The sequence below is a fragment of the Sapajus apella genome, unplaced genomic scaffold (assembly GCF_009761245.1).
Source record: "Sapajus apella isolate SASKATOON/1434 unplaced genomic scaffold, GSC_monkey_1.0 scaffold227, whole genome shotgun sequence".
Classification (NCBI taxonomy): Eukaryota; Metazoa; Chordata; class Mammalia; order Primates; family Cebidae; genus Sapajus; species Sapajus apella.
In genome coordinates, this window is record NW_022437167.1 from 593830 (window position 1) to 608590 (window position 14761).

Sequence of the window (14761 nt, forward strand, 5' to 3'; positions counted from 1 at the left end):
GGAGGCCAGGGCTCCTCTGTCCCAACAAGAACACAGGGGTTGATGAGGACTTCCGATACTCCCAACATGGAGGCCCTTTCCACAACTCTGCCTTTGGCCTCCGGGAGGCAGTGAAGTTCAGGGATTCTCAGGCTGCATTTGGCAGTTAGGGAATAGATGCAGCTGACTTCTCGGAGTGGGAAGGACATCGTCATAGGAAGTGTCTCTGGCCAGGCGCGGTGACTCACGCCTGTAATCCCAGCACTTTGGGAGGCTGAGGTGGGCTGATGGCTGGAGTTCGAGACCAGTCTGGGCAACATGGCGAAACCTCATGTTTACCAAAAAAAAAAAAAAAAAATAGCCGGCGGTGGTGGCGCGCACTTCCCAATTCCAACTATTCGGGATGCTGAGGTAGGAGGATTGCTGGAGCCTGGGAAGCAGAGGTCGCAGTGAACCGAGATCGCACCACTGTATTCCAGCCTGGGCGACAGAGTGACACCCTGTCTCAAAAAAAATAAAAAAAGAAGTCTCTCTCATTCAAAAATCAGTCAAAATCAGTGCTCTACACCTTCAGACGCCCAGGGACAGCGCCCCGCGCGCAGCCAGCCTTTTCCCTACAGCTTCAAGGGAACCAAGGGAAATTCAATCATTGAACCCGGGCCCTTTAAGACGCGGTGATGAAGGGGCGGGGTCGAATCAAGCCCCGCCCCAAGAGCAACGCAGTCGGGGCCTCAATTACAATACGCATGCGTCAAGCCCACGCGGTTCCGGGTCCCAAGAGTTGGCTCCAAGGGCTGTTCGCAGAGAAAGAGGCTCGCACAAAAAGCCACCGCCCCCCAAAACCGTGGGAAATCTATTTCCTGTGAAAGGCCTGACCTCCGGTCATTGGCGGTTTCTCTGATCCACTGTCTCAAATTTTCCGGCAGGGTATTGATTGAGGCGACATTTAGGACTGGGGCGGGCGAGGGAGTGGCGGTTCTGGTCCTAAGTTATTGGTGAGGACTTGCAGGCCAAGGCGTGGCCAAGATCGCCCCCACTGTGGCTTGAGGAGGAGCCGAGATTTGAACCAAGGCTGTACCAAATCCAAGCCCTGCGAGGTCTTGTGGAAGCGACATGACCCACTCTTTGGTTTGTGCAGAGACAGTGAGCAGGTAAGAGTCTGTGGGGACAGGCCGTGGTGAGGCCCTAAGCCTGGGGTCGAACCCTCTGCGACGCTGAGAGCTGGGCTCAGCCTCTTGTTTTCGCCCTGATCCTGGTGCCTCCAGGGTGAGTTCGGTGCTGAATCGCAACACCCGGCAGTTTGGAAAAAAACATCTTTTCGACCAGAACGAGGAGACATGTTGGAACTCGGACCAGGTGAGGCGCCTCCCTCGACCCTCGGTGGTCTCTGGGGTGACTCAGATTCAGGGGTCCGGGATGCCTTGAGAATGTCTGGGGGCCCTCATGGGTGGCCAGGAAAGGAACATGTGCCGAATTTCCCTCTCCTCCGGTACTGCCCCCTCCAAAGACTCTGTGAATGAGACAGGCATAGCAGGGATCTGTGCCTGCAGTGAGCTTGTGCCTCAGTTTCCCTGTCTGCTTCCAGGGCCCCTCCCAGTGGGTGACACTGGAGTTTCCCCAGCTCATCCGTGTCTCCCAGCTGCAGATCCAGTTTCAGGGTGGCTTCTCCAGTCGCCGGGGCTGCCTGGAAGGTACTAGGAGGCTCTGGGTGGTGGGGCTTCCAGGGGTCACCCCAGACACTTAGTGCCTGTCTCTGCTGCAGGTTCACAGGGCAGTCAGGCCCTTCGCAAGATTGTAGATTTCTACCCTGAGGACAACAACTCGCTTCAGATATCCTGCTCCCGCTTCTGGGGTGGGGTGGTCTGTGCCTCTGGAAGCTTGGGACTCACCCAAACCTGAATGGGAACCCCGATGTATGACCCTGAACATGTGACTCTAGGCCTCCATCACTTTATCTGTACAATGGGGCTGATGACCACCTGTTCTGTGAGAGAGGCTTAGAGGGGCCTGCAGCTTCCTCAGGTTACCCACCACATCGGTGGAGTCCGAGCTGGGTCTGGAGGGGTGGGGGCCTCTGGGTGGGAAACCAGAAATCGCCTGTTGCCCTTGACTGCCCACGCTCACACCTTCCCCATACCAGTTGCTGAGGTGGACCGGCTGAAGGTGACGTTTGAGGATGCCACTGACTTTTTTGGCCGTGTGGTCATCTACCACCTGCGGGTGCTCGGGGAGAAGGTTTGACACCTCCGGGGGCTGCCTCCTCCGGGAAGTCCTCCAGGAAGCACAGCAAAGTCCCTCAAGTTTTGCACAGAAGGTTTATTGGTTCCTCTTAGGAAGGGTCCCCTCCCACCGCCTGTCCAGGAGCTGCCATTGAAGCCAGTTCTGAGTTTTCCCAGCTCTGGCCAACCGTTTCGTTCCCTGAGTGTCTGAGTCCCCCGCGGGCGGCCTTCACTCAGGGTCAGCGGGCACCAGGTTGCTCTGGAAGAGCTTGAGGATGTGGTTCTCGATCACCTGTTGCACTGAGATGGGGCAGGGAAAAGGTGGGCTGTGACCTTGAATTGGGAGGGGTGCGGAGGTGTGGGCCAACCTGCACTCTCCCCTTAGGGGACAAACAGGGAGGCCAGCATTACAAAGCAAAGCTGGGAGGAAGGAGGCCCCATCCCAGGAAACTCACCTTCCCCTAAGTTTGTAAAAATGCACTTTCGTGGCTTTTCAGAACTACTATTATAAAAATATTTCCTACCAAGCAAAATGTGTGAATTGTAACTTTTATGAAAAGGTGAGCCTGGGCATGGCGGCTCACACCTGTAATCCCAGCACTTTGGGAGGCCGATGGGGGAGGACTGCTTGAGCTCAGGAATTTGAGGCCAGCTTGGTCAACATAGCAAAACCCTGTCTCTACCAAAAAAAAAATAAATAAATAAAAATAAAAATTAGGCTGGGCTCAGTGGCTCATGCCTGTAATCCCAGCACTTCGGGAGGCCAAGGTGGGTAGATCACTTGAAGTCAGGAAAGACCAGCCTGGCCAACATGGTGAAACCCTGTCTTTACTAAAACTACAAACATGAGCTGGGTGTGGTGGCAGGCGCCTGTAATCTGAATGGGAGGCTGAGGCAGGAGAATTGTTTGCCTGGGAGGCAGAGGTTGCAGTGAGCTGAGTTCATGCCACTGCACTCCAGCCTGCGTGACAGAGCTAGACTCTGTCTCAAAACATAAATAAAACAAAATAAAAAGATTTTAAAAATTATCCAGGTAGAGTGGTGCGTGCCTATAGTCCCAGCTACTCAGGAGGCTGAGGCAGAAGGATCGCTTGAGCCAGGAGTTTGAGGCCAGCCTGGGCAACATAGCAAGACCCTGTCTCTTCCAAAACAGCAACAACAAAAAATTAGCCAGGCATGCATGGTGGTGTGCGCCTGTATATAATCCCAGATACTCGGGAGGCTGAGGCAGGAGAATCCCTTGAACCCGGGAGGCAGAGGTTGTGGTGAGCCAAGATCGTGCCACTGCACTCCAGCCTGGGCAACAGAGCAAGACATCGTCTCAAAAAAAAAGAGCCAGGCATGGTAGTGAATGCCTGTGGTCCCAGCTACCCGGGAGGCTGTAGTGGGAGGATCACTTGAGCCTGGGAGGTCAAGGCTGCAGTGGGCTGTGACTGCACCACCTCATTCCAGCCTGCGCGACAGAGCAAAAACAAAAAACAAAAACAAACCCCACGCAAAACAACAGGAGGCACGAGGAATGACTTCCAACAGTAAAACTCCAAAGGAAGGAGGGGACCCTTCTGAAGCCCTTTATCGCCACCATGACCCCAGGGGGTCGGTTCAGTTGGGATTTCCCGATTTTATGGATGGGAAAGTTGAGTCCCGTTGTGACAGAGGCAATGGAGTCACACTGGGTCTGCCTATGGCCCCTGTGCAAACCCACTGCCCGTCATGGAGAGGGGCGGCCTCTGCGGCCCTGTGCACTGTGCCCTGGCCGCCTGCCCCTTGGTGTCCTCACGGCCAGGCCTCTGCAGGGGCCTCCTCCCACCTGGATGCCATCCTCCCTCCCTTCAGGTCCCCCAGAATCCTTCCCTGACCCCCCATTCCCAAGGCTGGACCCATCTCACTTCTTGGGGTCTCAAGCTTAGACACCTTCCTCCAGGAAGCCCTCCCTGACTTCTGTTGGCCACTTTGGGGCTCTTTGATGAGGCCCCTCTTTGGGCCTCTCTGTGCCTGTGTGTCCCCCATGATGGCCCCAGCCACTGACCCCCGCACTGTCCTCTCTACCCCAGCACACGTGGAGCCCCAAGAGCCAGGACTGGGATGTGCCCAGGCGGGACACACTGCAGTGCTCAACACCTGCTAATGCGAACACTCTCCCGGCTGGCGTCTGACCACTGGGGGGGTGTCCCGTGTACCCCTTTATGGTCACCCTGCCTATGGGAGGGACCCCATCGCTCCTCCGTGTGTCTCAGGCCGACCTTTCCGGTATCCCAGGGCCACAGCAAGGTCCATCGGGGTGTAGCCAGAGTCGGCTTCAGTGGTGAGGTCAGCACCTCGGGCTGCAAGGCAGAGGGGAGGGCGCTGGAGGGTGGGGCCTAGGAATCCAGAATGACGACTGGGGACCTGGAAGATTGCGTGGCACCCCTCATTCGCCACAGTGCAGCAGTGGGTCTGCCCATGTGGCCTTTGACAAGAATCCAACCTCTGCTATCTCGGTCTCCACTGAAGAACGTGGCTGAAGAGTCTCTGAGCCGTGGAGGGTGGAGGTGCTCAGCCTCTTGGCCAGGTCTTAGACCCACACCCCGAATCCTGGGCGGTCCTCCCACCTCCTCCCCTCTGATCCACCCTCCAAGAAGAGCAGGCAGTGACCACCCATCTCAAAAACATTCCAGCAACACCTGGGTGTCTCCCTGCCCTCAGGATTCCCACAGGGCCCGCTGGATCGCTGGGGCCCCAGGGCCAGTCCTGACTCCCACTCACCCAGCAAGGCCTCAACACATTTCACGTGGTTCCCACGCACGGCGTACAGCAGTGGCGTCCCTCCATTCTGTCGTGGGTAGGAGCAGGAGAAACCAAAATTTACCTCTTCCTGATTCTCACAATGCCTTGTACTCTCTCTGGCCTCCAATTTAATATGGTTCCTCCTCCTGCTCATCACTGGGCCCATCTCACTTCTTGGGGTCTCAAGCTTAGACACCTTCCTCCAGGAAGCCCTCTTTGACTTCCCTTGGCCACACTGGGCTCCTGAAGCTGCCTGTGCACCTGCCGTCACAGCGCACTTCACTGCATCTGAGCTGCCTGCGTCCATGCCTGCCTTCCCCGCACTGGGAGCTCTGTGAGGCCAGGAATGGGGCTGTCTCATATTCTCGGCATGCAGCGCAGGCCTGCACCTTTCAGGTGATCTGTGAACGTTTGAGGCAGGAATGGAGGCCAGGAGGCTGAGAGGCGCCCGGGGCTGGCAGTCCCTCACCCAATCGTAGATGTTGATGTCCACGTCCCGCTCCAGCAGCAGTCCCACGATGTCTGTGTAACCGCCCGTGCTGGCCAGCGACAGGGCGCTCTCTCGCTCTTTGGCCAAAATGTGGGGGTCAGCACCCTGCAGGGATGGGGGTAGTGGTGGGATGGGCTGGGACATAACCAGGAATCCTGGGGTATCCATGACAGCTACATCTTTTTTTTTTTTTTTTTTTTTTTGAGATGGAGTCTTGTTCTGTTGCCCAGGATGGAGTGCAGTGGCACAATCTCGGCTCACCGCAACCTCTGCCTCCTGGGTGCACGCGATTCTCCTGCCTCAGCCTCCCGAGTAGCTGGGACTACAGGTGCCCACCACCATGCCCTGCTAATTTTTTGTATTTTTAGTAGAAACGGGTTTTCACCGTGTTAGCTAGGATAGTCTCTATCTCCTGACTTCGTGATCTGCCCGTCTCGGCCTCCCAAAGTGCTGGGATTACAGGTGTAAGCCACTGCGCCCGGCCAGAGATGGTTTCATATGCTGGCTGGGCTGGTCTCGAACTCCTGACCTCAAGTGATCTGCCCGTCTCTGCCTCTCAAAGTGCTGGGATTACAGGTGTGAGCCACTGCGCCCGGCCAGCAGCCACATCTCAAAGACAAGGCACCAGCAGACATAGCCAAGACCACAGCCCACCCTAATGTCCCCAGGAACCCCCAAGCTGGGCTGGGACGCACCCACTCCAGCAGGAAACGAACGGTCTCGATCTCTCCAAAGGCCGAGGCCCAGATGAGAGGGGTGAAGCCGCGCTCGTCCGGCTTGTTGACGAGGTTGTCACCTGGCGGGAAGGGGCAGGTGGTACCAACCAGCCTGCATCCCTGCCCCCTATCCCCAGGGCTGCCGAAGGGGACGAGGTAGGGGGCTGGGGTTAGACAGGGGAACGGCAGGGGAGCATACGTTGATGGACATACATGGACACGTTCACACACACAGGTAGATACAGGCGCACGTGGACACTCACAGGTCATGTGAGTGTCATGGATGGGCACGGACACCCATATGCACACACCAGCCAGGCACGGACATGCCAGCACACGCGTGTGACACGCACCTTTCCGCAGATGCTCCTTCAGCTGGTCCAGCTCCCCCTGCGCTGCGAGCTGGTGGATGGACAGGGCTGGGGCAGGACAGAGGCAGAGTCCTCACTCATCCCCTCGCTTCTCTGTGCCTCGGTTTACCCTCTGTCCACGATTGCTCCTCACAGGCCCTCCCACCCTCCTACTCCTCTCCTTGTTGGGGACCGTGGGCCCACTCACAGTCTAGGGTGGCCGGCAGAGCTGACACTTCGTTCCCCCGCTGCCGGTTCGTGAGAGTGGTGGAGTGCTTCAGGGAGCCGCCTGCTGGGAGAGACACGACAGGCCTCAGTTTCCCCTGGGTCGATGTCTCTGGCGCTTCAGGACAGAAGCCCATCCATTTTTTTGTTGTTGTTGTTTTGAGACAGAGTCTTGCTCTGTCACCCAGGCTGAAGTGCAGTGGTGCGATCTCAGCTCACTGCAACCTCTGCCTTGTGGGTTCAAGTGATTCTCCTCCCTCAGCCTCCCGAGTAGCTGGAATTACAGGTGCCCGCCACCACGCCCGGATAATTTTTGTATTTTTAGTAGAGATGAGTATCACCATGTTGGTCAGGCTGGTCTCAAACTCCTGACCTCGTGATCCGCCCGCCTCGGCCTCCCAAAGCGCTGGTGGGATTACAGGTGTGAGCCACCATGCCCGACCTTTTTTTTTTTTTTTTGAGACGAAGTCTTGCTCTGTCACCCAGGCTGAAGTGCAATGGCACGATCTCGGCTCACTGCAACTTCCATTTCCTAGGTTCAAGAGACTCTTGTGCCTCAGCCTCCCAAAGTGCTGGGATTACAGGCATGAGCCATCATGCCACTGCCTTTGGTATCTCCCTTGGGTCTTGGAGCTATAAAAGGCAGAGCCTGGGGCTCCACCATTCACTCACTCTACTCTCTTGAATACCCAGCGTGCATCTCTTTCCTCCCTGCCTAGCAGTGTTCTGGGCAAACAAGACATAGTTTTTGCCCTCTAGGGAGTCCAGGGTCAAGTAGGTGCATCAGGCAGAGAAATAATAAGAAACTTCAAGTGGAAATAAGTTCAAAAGAACTTAAGGCCGGGCACAGTGGCTCACACCTGTAATCCCAGTATTTTGGGAGGCCAAGGTAGGCGAATCGCTTGAGGTCAGGAGTTTGAGACCAGCCTGACCAACATGGCTAAACACCATTTCTACTAAAAACACAAAATTAGCTGGGAGTGGTTGCAGACGCCTGTAAGCCCAGCTACTGGGGAGGTTGAGGCAGAAGAATCGCTTGAACCTGGCAGGCGGAGGTTGCAGTGAGCCAAGATTGTGCCATTGCACTCCAGCCTAGGCGACAAGAGCAAAACTCCATCACACATACACACACAAAAAGTATTTAAAAGCAGGTCGCAGAGGACAGAAAGAAGGGAGCACCAGGACTGAGTCATTCTTAGATGAGGCGGTAACAGGAGGGCCTCCCCAAGGTGACACCACCAAGATCTTAAGAAGTCAAAGACATCAGTTACAGGAACTGGGCACGGTGGCTCACGCCTGTAATTCCAGCACTTTGGGAGGCCGAGGTGGGTGGATCACGAGGTCAGGAGATTGAGACCATCCTGGCCAACATGGTGAAACCCCGACTCTAAAAAAAACAAAAAAGCAAAAATTAGCTGGTGTGGTAGCACACGCCTGTAATCCCAGCTACTCGGGAGGCTGAGGGAGAACTGCCTTAACCCAGGAGACAGAGGTTGCGGTGAGTCAAGACAGTGCCACTGCACTGCGGCCTGGGCAACAGAGCAACACTCTGTCTACTCCGTCTCAAGAAGAAAGGGGACTCCGTCTCAAGAAAGGAGGGAAGGGGAGCGGAGAAATCACCTATAGGAAGAAGTATAGGAAGAGCATTCCAGACAGAAGGAGTGGCAGCAACAAAGGTCCTGGGAGAGAACTGAATTAGGCATATTCTAGGACTCCAATCAAAAATAAATCCTCAGGGCCAGGCATGGTGGCTCAAGCCTCTAACCCCAGCACTTTGGGAGGCCAAGGCAGGCGGATCACAAGGTCAGGAGTTCCAGACCATCCTGGCCAACATGGTGAAGCCCATCTCTACTAAAGATACAAAAATTAGTCGGGCATGGTGGTGTGCTCGCGGAATCCCAGCTACTCAGGAGGCTGAGGCTGGAGAATTGCTTGAACCCGGGAGGTGAAGGTTGCAGTGAGCCAAGATCGAGCCATTGCATTCCAGCCTGGGTGACAGTGAAATTCTGTCTCAAATAAATAAATAAAATAAAAATAAAAACAAAAATAAATTCTCAGTTCCTCAGTAAGTAAAACAGGATGACCATCTGACCCGGCAATTCCATTCCTAGCTATCTACCCTCAAAGAATTAAAAATAGGTGTGAAAGGCCGGGCGCTGTAGCTCACGTCTGTAATCCTAGCACTTTGGGAAGTGGAGGCCAGCAGATCACTTGAGCCCAGGAGTTCCAGACCAGCCTGGGCAACATGGCAAAACCCCGTCTCTACAAAAAATACAAAAATTAGCTGGGCATGGTAGTGCATGCCTGTCATCCCAACTACTTGGGAGGCAGAGGCATGAGAATCGGTTGAACCTGGGAGGCGGAGGTTAGCGTGAGCCGAGATTGCGCCATTGCACTCCAGCCTGGGCAACAGAGTGAGACTCCGTCTCAAAGAAAAAAAAAAAAAAGAAAGGAAGCACTGATCCATGCTATGACGTGGATGAACCCTGAAAACATGATGCTGAGTGAGAGGGGCCAGACACAAAAGGCCACCGCATAGTGTATGATCCCGTTGGTATGAAATGCCCAGAACAGGAAAACCTAAAAAGATAGAAGCAGATTGGTTGCCAGGGATGGATGGAAGGACAATGGAGAGGGACTGCTATGGTATGAGGTTTCCTTTTGGAATGATGAAAATATTCTAGATAGGCTGGGTGCAGTGGCTCATGCCTGTAATCCTAGCACTTGGGAGGCCAAGGCGGGTGGATCATGAGGTCAGGAGTTCAAGAGCAGTCTGGCCAACTCTCTTGAACCCCATCTCTACTAAAAATACAAAAAATCAGCCAGTCGTGGTGGCTCATTCCTGTAATCCCAGCTACTTGGGAGGCTGAAGCAGGAGAATTGCTTGAACTGGGACCCAGGAGGCGGAGGTTGCAGTGAGCCCAGATTGCGCCACTGCACTCCAGCCTGGGCTACTGAGCAAGACTCCGTCTCCAAAGGTGATGGTTATGCAACACTGTGAATGTACTTACTGATACTGAATGGTACAGCAATCCTGGTTTAAGTGGCAAACTTTTATGTTATGTATAGTTTACCACAATAAAAAAATACATACAAAGTTGCAAAAAAAAAAGAAACAAACCCTTACTGAATGGAGAGGAAAGATATGTCCTATTAGTGGATCATAAAGACAGAGACCCTTGCCTGGAGTGGTGGCTCATGCCTGTAATTTCAGCACTTTAGGAGGCTGAGGCAGGAGGATTGCTTGAGGCCAGGAGTTCAAGACCAGCCTGGGCAACATAGTGAGACTCTTGCCTCTCAATAAAAAAAAAAAAAAAATTAGCCAGGTGTGGTTGCATGCCTACAGTCCCAGCTACTATGGAGGCTGAGTGAGGTAGGAGGATGGCTTGAGCCCAGGAAGTTGAGGCTGCAGTGAACTATGATCACACCACTGCACTCCAGCCTTGGTAACAGAGCAAAACCCTGTTTCAAAAAACAAAACGAAGCCGGGCGCGGTGGCTCAAGCCTGTAATCCCAGCACTTTGGGAGGCCGAGGCGGGTGGATCACGAGGTCAACAGATCGAGACCATCCTGGTCAACACGGTGAAACCCCGTCTCTACTAAAAATACAAAAAATTAGCTGGGCATGGTGGCACGTGCCTGTAATCCCAGCTACTCAGGAGGCTGAGGCAGGAGAATTGCCTGAACCCAGGAGGCGGAGGTTGCGGTGAGCCGAGATCGCACCATTGCACTCCAGCCTGGGTAACAAGAGCGAAACTCCATCTCGAAGAAAAAAAAAAAAGAGAGAAAAAACAAAACGGGCCAGGTGCGGTGGCTCATGCCTGTAATCCCAGCACTTTGGGGGGCCAAAGCAGGCAGATCACCTGAGATCGGAGTTCGAGATCAGCCTGGCCAACATGGTGAAACCCTATCTCTACTAAAAATACCAAAAAAATTAGCCAGGTGTAGTGGCAGCCACCTGTAATCCCAATTACTCAGGAGACTGAGACAGAAGAATCGCTTGAACCTGGGAGGCAGAGGTTGCAGTGAGCTGAGATCATGCCATTGCACTCCAGCCTGGGCAACAGAAGTGAAACTCTGTCTTTTTGTGGGCCTAACATGGAATCCCAGAGGGCCAATCCCAGAGGAAGTATCCTACCCTGCGGAGAAGAAACGCTGGCATCTGGTTCAGGATTCACAGGCTCGGGGGTGCAGGGGAAGAGACTGAGCACCACAGTGTCTGAGCCATCTGCGGCCTCCTCTCCGGGGTCTTCAGGGTCCCCAAGTTCCGAGGCAGGGGGCTGCTGGGTCAGGATGAGGTCCTCCGCAGGCTGGGTGGGCTCCATGGGGAAAGCTGGCGGAGGTGCCATCAGGAGAGAGATGGCGATAATTATCAACAGCTATAATAAAGTAGGCACTGACTGCACACCCAGCCTTGCACTGTGAGGGTGGGTAAACTGAGGTCAAGGTTAATTACCAGAGCCAGGGAAACGAAAACCAGAGTCCAACTGCTTTCGAGGTCTACCCTTTCCCACCACCAAAGAACCTGCAATGTGCAATGTTTAAAAGCCCGGGCTCTGGGGTCAGCTGTCTGGGTTCGAATCCCTCAATTTATAGGCCATGAGAACTTGGGCACGTGACTTAACCTTTGAGCCTCAGTTTCCTCCTCGACAAAATGTGGAAATGAGGCCTACAACGAATCATGTCTGTACATAGCTTATCGGGGTGGTCTGCTAAGGGCAGAGCTCAATAAACATTCGCTATGGTTACTGGGGAGGGTCCCCATAATGAGTGAGGGCTCAACAACGATGCGATTCGTCCCAGTCGCACCCGAACCTCCCAAATCGATCCTGGAGATCCACTCACCTCCCCACGAGCCTCTTGTGTCCCCCCGCGCCGAAAGCCCAGTTCTCTCAAAACTTGGGGACCCAAGTCACAAACTTTTCTCTTCTTATGGATATAGTGGGAGGCAGGCTGGAGACTGGACCCTCAGCACTCGGGTTTCCTGGACCGGGACAGAAAGCAACTTGATACTCGACCGCTACCCCCACCCCAGAACTCCCTCACTGCGCGTGCGCACCCCCGCCCCCCAAAAGTGAGGAACGGCCCGAGCAGTAAAATGCTGCCTCTGGCCCTTTAAGACTTAGGGGAGGGAGTGGCTTCCGCTGGGGCCCTGGGAGGGTATTTGCGCCTGCGTGTTCTCTCCACCCCCACGGAGGGAATGGGCGGGGACTAAAGGGCTCTGGGAATTTCACTGCGCTGGTGCCAGCTCGCCTTCACCCCGCCCACAAATTTTTTCAGAGGGAGCCGAGGGGCTCCGGCTTCGGGCAGATGGGCGGGGCTTTTCCCAGAAGACGAAGTAGGGGAAGTACCCGGGGCGCCCGGAACTTAAAGGGGCAAGGTATCTTCGCCGTCCCGTTCCACAACAGGGTCCCTTCTGTTGGGACAACTAAATTCCTCTTAAAGACTCAACTTTCTGGTCCTAAGTTGTAAATGAATCCTACCCCCGCCTCGTCTGTTTTTCGCAAATCGCGGGTTTACCCCGTTTGGAAAAGTCTAGGCCTTAGCCAATCGGGGTCAGCTTAGATTGTGTGGTCCAACCGCAGCCAATAGGGGAAGGACACAGAAACAGGAACTGCGTGCGGATCGAAAACGCCTTCTCCGCTTTGTTCCGCGTGCGCCTGCGACTGTCGGAGGCCGGCGGCACCCTTCTGCACAAGTCACGGTACCTTGCTGAGAATTTTTCTAAGTGCGGGTTTCTTTTGGTTACCCCGAGCGCTCGTTTCCGACACATCTGGGGGTTCGTCCGGGATCCCATTCTCCCTCGGGAGGGGCTAGCGATGATCTGTCCTGGGGAGACGTGTCCCACTGCCTCCTTGTGGTGGCCCCAGGAGGGGAGGACAGAGTCCCGCCCGAAGTGATGATAAATCCGGACTCTCAGCCACGTGGGCAGTAGGGAGGATCTTGAAGAATTCCACCGCGACCAGGTAACTGTGCACAGACCAAGGTAAGAAACGTCGCGGTTGGGGCAACAAGGTATTCCTTGGTGGTCGAGGTCTCTGGAGGTGGAAAGTGTGTGAGTGAGACGCGCGATTGGGCGGGAAGCGAGTTCGGAGTCCGGACTTTGTTCCGTGGCCGCTTCTTACGGCGGCGGGTGGAGGGGGGATTATACTGACCGGCCAATGCTGAGGGGGGCCTAAAATTCCCTGGAAGGAAGCGGCCAATAAGGAAGAAGTGAGTGTTCACAAGAGTGCAAAAAACCTCCAGTGAGAAAAGGGGAGTTTAAGCCTCTAGGATACGGGAATGCAAGAAATCGAATACCAGAGATTGAACGTCACCAACCTCCAGGATGGGAAATACTCCAAATAAGACAGGGACTATAAAAAGGCCAAGCAGACAATAAAATTACCCCTGACAGTCCCCTAGGCCTTATGTTAAAATACTGGAAGGATAATTAAAGGACCAAACACTAGAAAAGACAGCAGATGATGAAGAATTGCTGTTTCATTTGGACTAAGGAACCCATCCTCAGACCTTCGGTCTTTTGGCCAAAGTTTGGGTCGGCGAGGACTGGATATGCCAACTCCTGATCCAGTATGTCAATGATAAAAGTCCACTTTCTCAAGAGGAGATAAGTTATGCTCTATGCTGGAGGCAAGGACCTGTCCTTCTGTATCCCCTAAAAGACGAAAAAGCAGTCAAACTCAAAACCCCCAAAGACGATCTAGCTAGATCCCCTAGGATCCTCTAGGCCGGATCCTCTAGGCCGCCTTCCCTCGCCTACGCCTTGTACCCCTGCGCCCCAAGCTAAACACTCAGCCCTTCCTCCACCTACCCCACTGTCCCAAGCTGAACCGTCAGTCCCTCCCCCATATAACTCTGCCCCATGGGCCTTGACACCCACACCCTCCCTGGACAGCAACCTGAATATGCCCCTTCCTCAGGAAAGCTCCAGTGGGAAATAGAACGATGCTGAAGGGATATTAAAACTTAACTTTCCCCTCTTCCTCCAAGTCTGCCCTAGCCCCTTTTCCTTTAAGGGAAGCGCCATTAGGAGGAGGAGATGTTGGCTTCATAAATGTCCCCTTAACTTGTTCAGAGGTTAGAAATCTAAAAAAGCAACTCAAACCACTGTTAGATAACCCTTTGGGAGTTGAACATCAAATTGACCAATTTCTGGGGCCACAGCTTTACACTTGGGCTGAATTAATGTCTATTCTAGGTATTCTCAGGAAAGAAAAGAAACGTGATCCACAGGGCCGCTATGATATTTGGGGAGCATAAGCACCCCCCTGGTCCAAATGACCTTGCAGCCAAGCATAAATTCCCGTCCCAGGACCCTCAATGGGATAACAACAGTGCAGCCCACCAAGAAAACATGAGAGATCTCAGAGATACGATAATTAAAGGGAATCGGGAATCAGTTCCTCCAACCCAAATGATTTCCCGCGCATTTAATGTACACCGAGAGAAAGATGAAGGGCCCATGGAATTCTTAAACAGACGTAAGGAACAGATAAGAAAATACGGATTTTCATATAGGACATAGAGTACCCACTGGGACAAACGATGTTAAAGCTCCACTTTGTCACCAATAGTTGGCCAGACATTGCAAAGAAATTACAAAAGACAGAAAATTGGATAAATTGTCCCATAGAGGAACTTTTAAGAGGCCCAAAAGGTATGTGTACAGAGGAATGAGGAAAGGCAAAAGCAAAAAGCAAAAATGACGCTGTTTATCCTCCAACAGGGAACTGTTCAACAGGGAGCCCAGGGAAATAGAACGTGTAAACCTTCTGAGTACCTGCCTGCCAAACTATACAGGAGGCAAAGGGATGAAACCTGAGTCAGGGAACAGGGAGGGGGAGAAGGGAAAACAGATGTCTCAGGTGTGGAAAGCCAAGACATTTTAAGAGGGAAAAGAAAGGCCTTTCACTCATGACATTTGAAGAAGAAGAGTGGGGTCAGGGGCTCCACATCTTCCATCTCTCCCACCAGGAGCCCTTCATAAATCTTTTTTTTTTTTTTTTTTTGAAA

The 14761-nt window shown here is 53.7% G+C and overlaps 2 protein-coding genes across 9 annotated transcripts in view; one reads left to right on the top strand and one right to left on the bottom strand.

The window, feature by feature from the left end:
- The first annotated feature begins 710 nt into the window (after positions 1-710).
- On the top strand, positions 711-2731 carry NR2C2AP (nuclear receptor 2C2 associated protein). 2 transcript variants are annotated; one of them, XM_032271268.1, is made up of 5 exons: positions 711-1130; positions 1245-1335; positions 1565-1670; positions 1742-1809; positions 2098-2726. In XM_032271268.1, exons 1-5 carry the CDS (start codon positions 1093-1095, stop codon positions 2218-2220), a joined length of 426 nt encoding a protein of 141 aa, XP_032127159.1. In that variant the 5' UTR covers positions 711-1092; the 3' UTR covers positions 2221-2726. The 2 variants fall into 2 exon arrangements, with proteins under 2 accessions (XP_032127159.1, XP_032127160.1); XM_032271269.1 differs by having other exon boundaries at positions 712-1130; positions 2104-2731.
- RFXANK (regulatory factor X associated ankyrin containing protein) overlaps positions 2281-14761 on the bottom strand; it is a 19971-nt gene continuing 7490 nt past the window's right edge. For 5 of the 7 annotated variants that reach the window (XM_032271263.1, XM_032271261.1, XM_032271264.1 and 2 more), the window contains 9 exons: positions 11591-12715; positions 10884-11078; positions 6729-6812; positions 6524-6589; positions 6150-6250; positions 5434-5559; positions 4944-5010; positions 4442-4522; positions 2281-2498 (listed from right to left, as the gene is read on the bottom strand). In XM_032271263.1, coding sequence (XP_032127154.1) covers positions 2428-2498; positions 4442-4522; positions 4944-5010; positions 5434-5559; positions 6150-6250; positions 6524-6589; positions 6729-6812; positions 10884-11070 — 783 coding nt within the window. In that variant the 5' untranslated portion in view covers positions 11071-11078; positions 11591-12715 and the 3' untranslated portion in view covers positions 2281-2427. The remainder of the gene's footprint in view (positions 2499-4441; positions 4523-4943; positions 5011-5433; positions 5560-6149; positions 6251-6523; positions 6590-6728; positions 6813-10883; positions 11079-11590; positions 12716-14761) is intronic. The other 2 variants (XM_032271266.1, XM_032271267.1) reach the window with 2 other exon arrangements.

Excerpts from the sequence above, each read along its gene's own strand:
- NR2C2AP (XM_032271268.1), top strand. The coding sequence starts at position 1,093 with ATGACCCACTCTTTGGTTTGTGCAGAGACAGTGAGCAG. Across the intron at positions 1,131-1,244 it reads TGTGCAGAGACAGTGAGCAG|GGTGAGTTCGGTGCTGAATC; the intron begins GTAAGAGTCTGT and ends TGGTGCCTCCAG. Across the intron at positions 1,810-2,097 it reads AGGACAACAACTCGCTTCAG|GCTCACACCTTCCCCATACC; the intron begins ATATCCTGCTCC and ends TTGACTGCCCAC.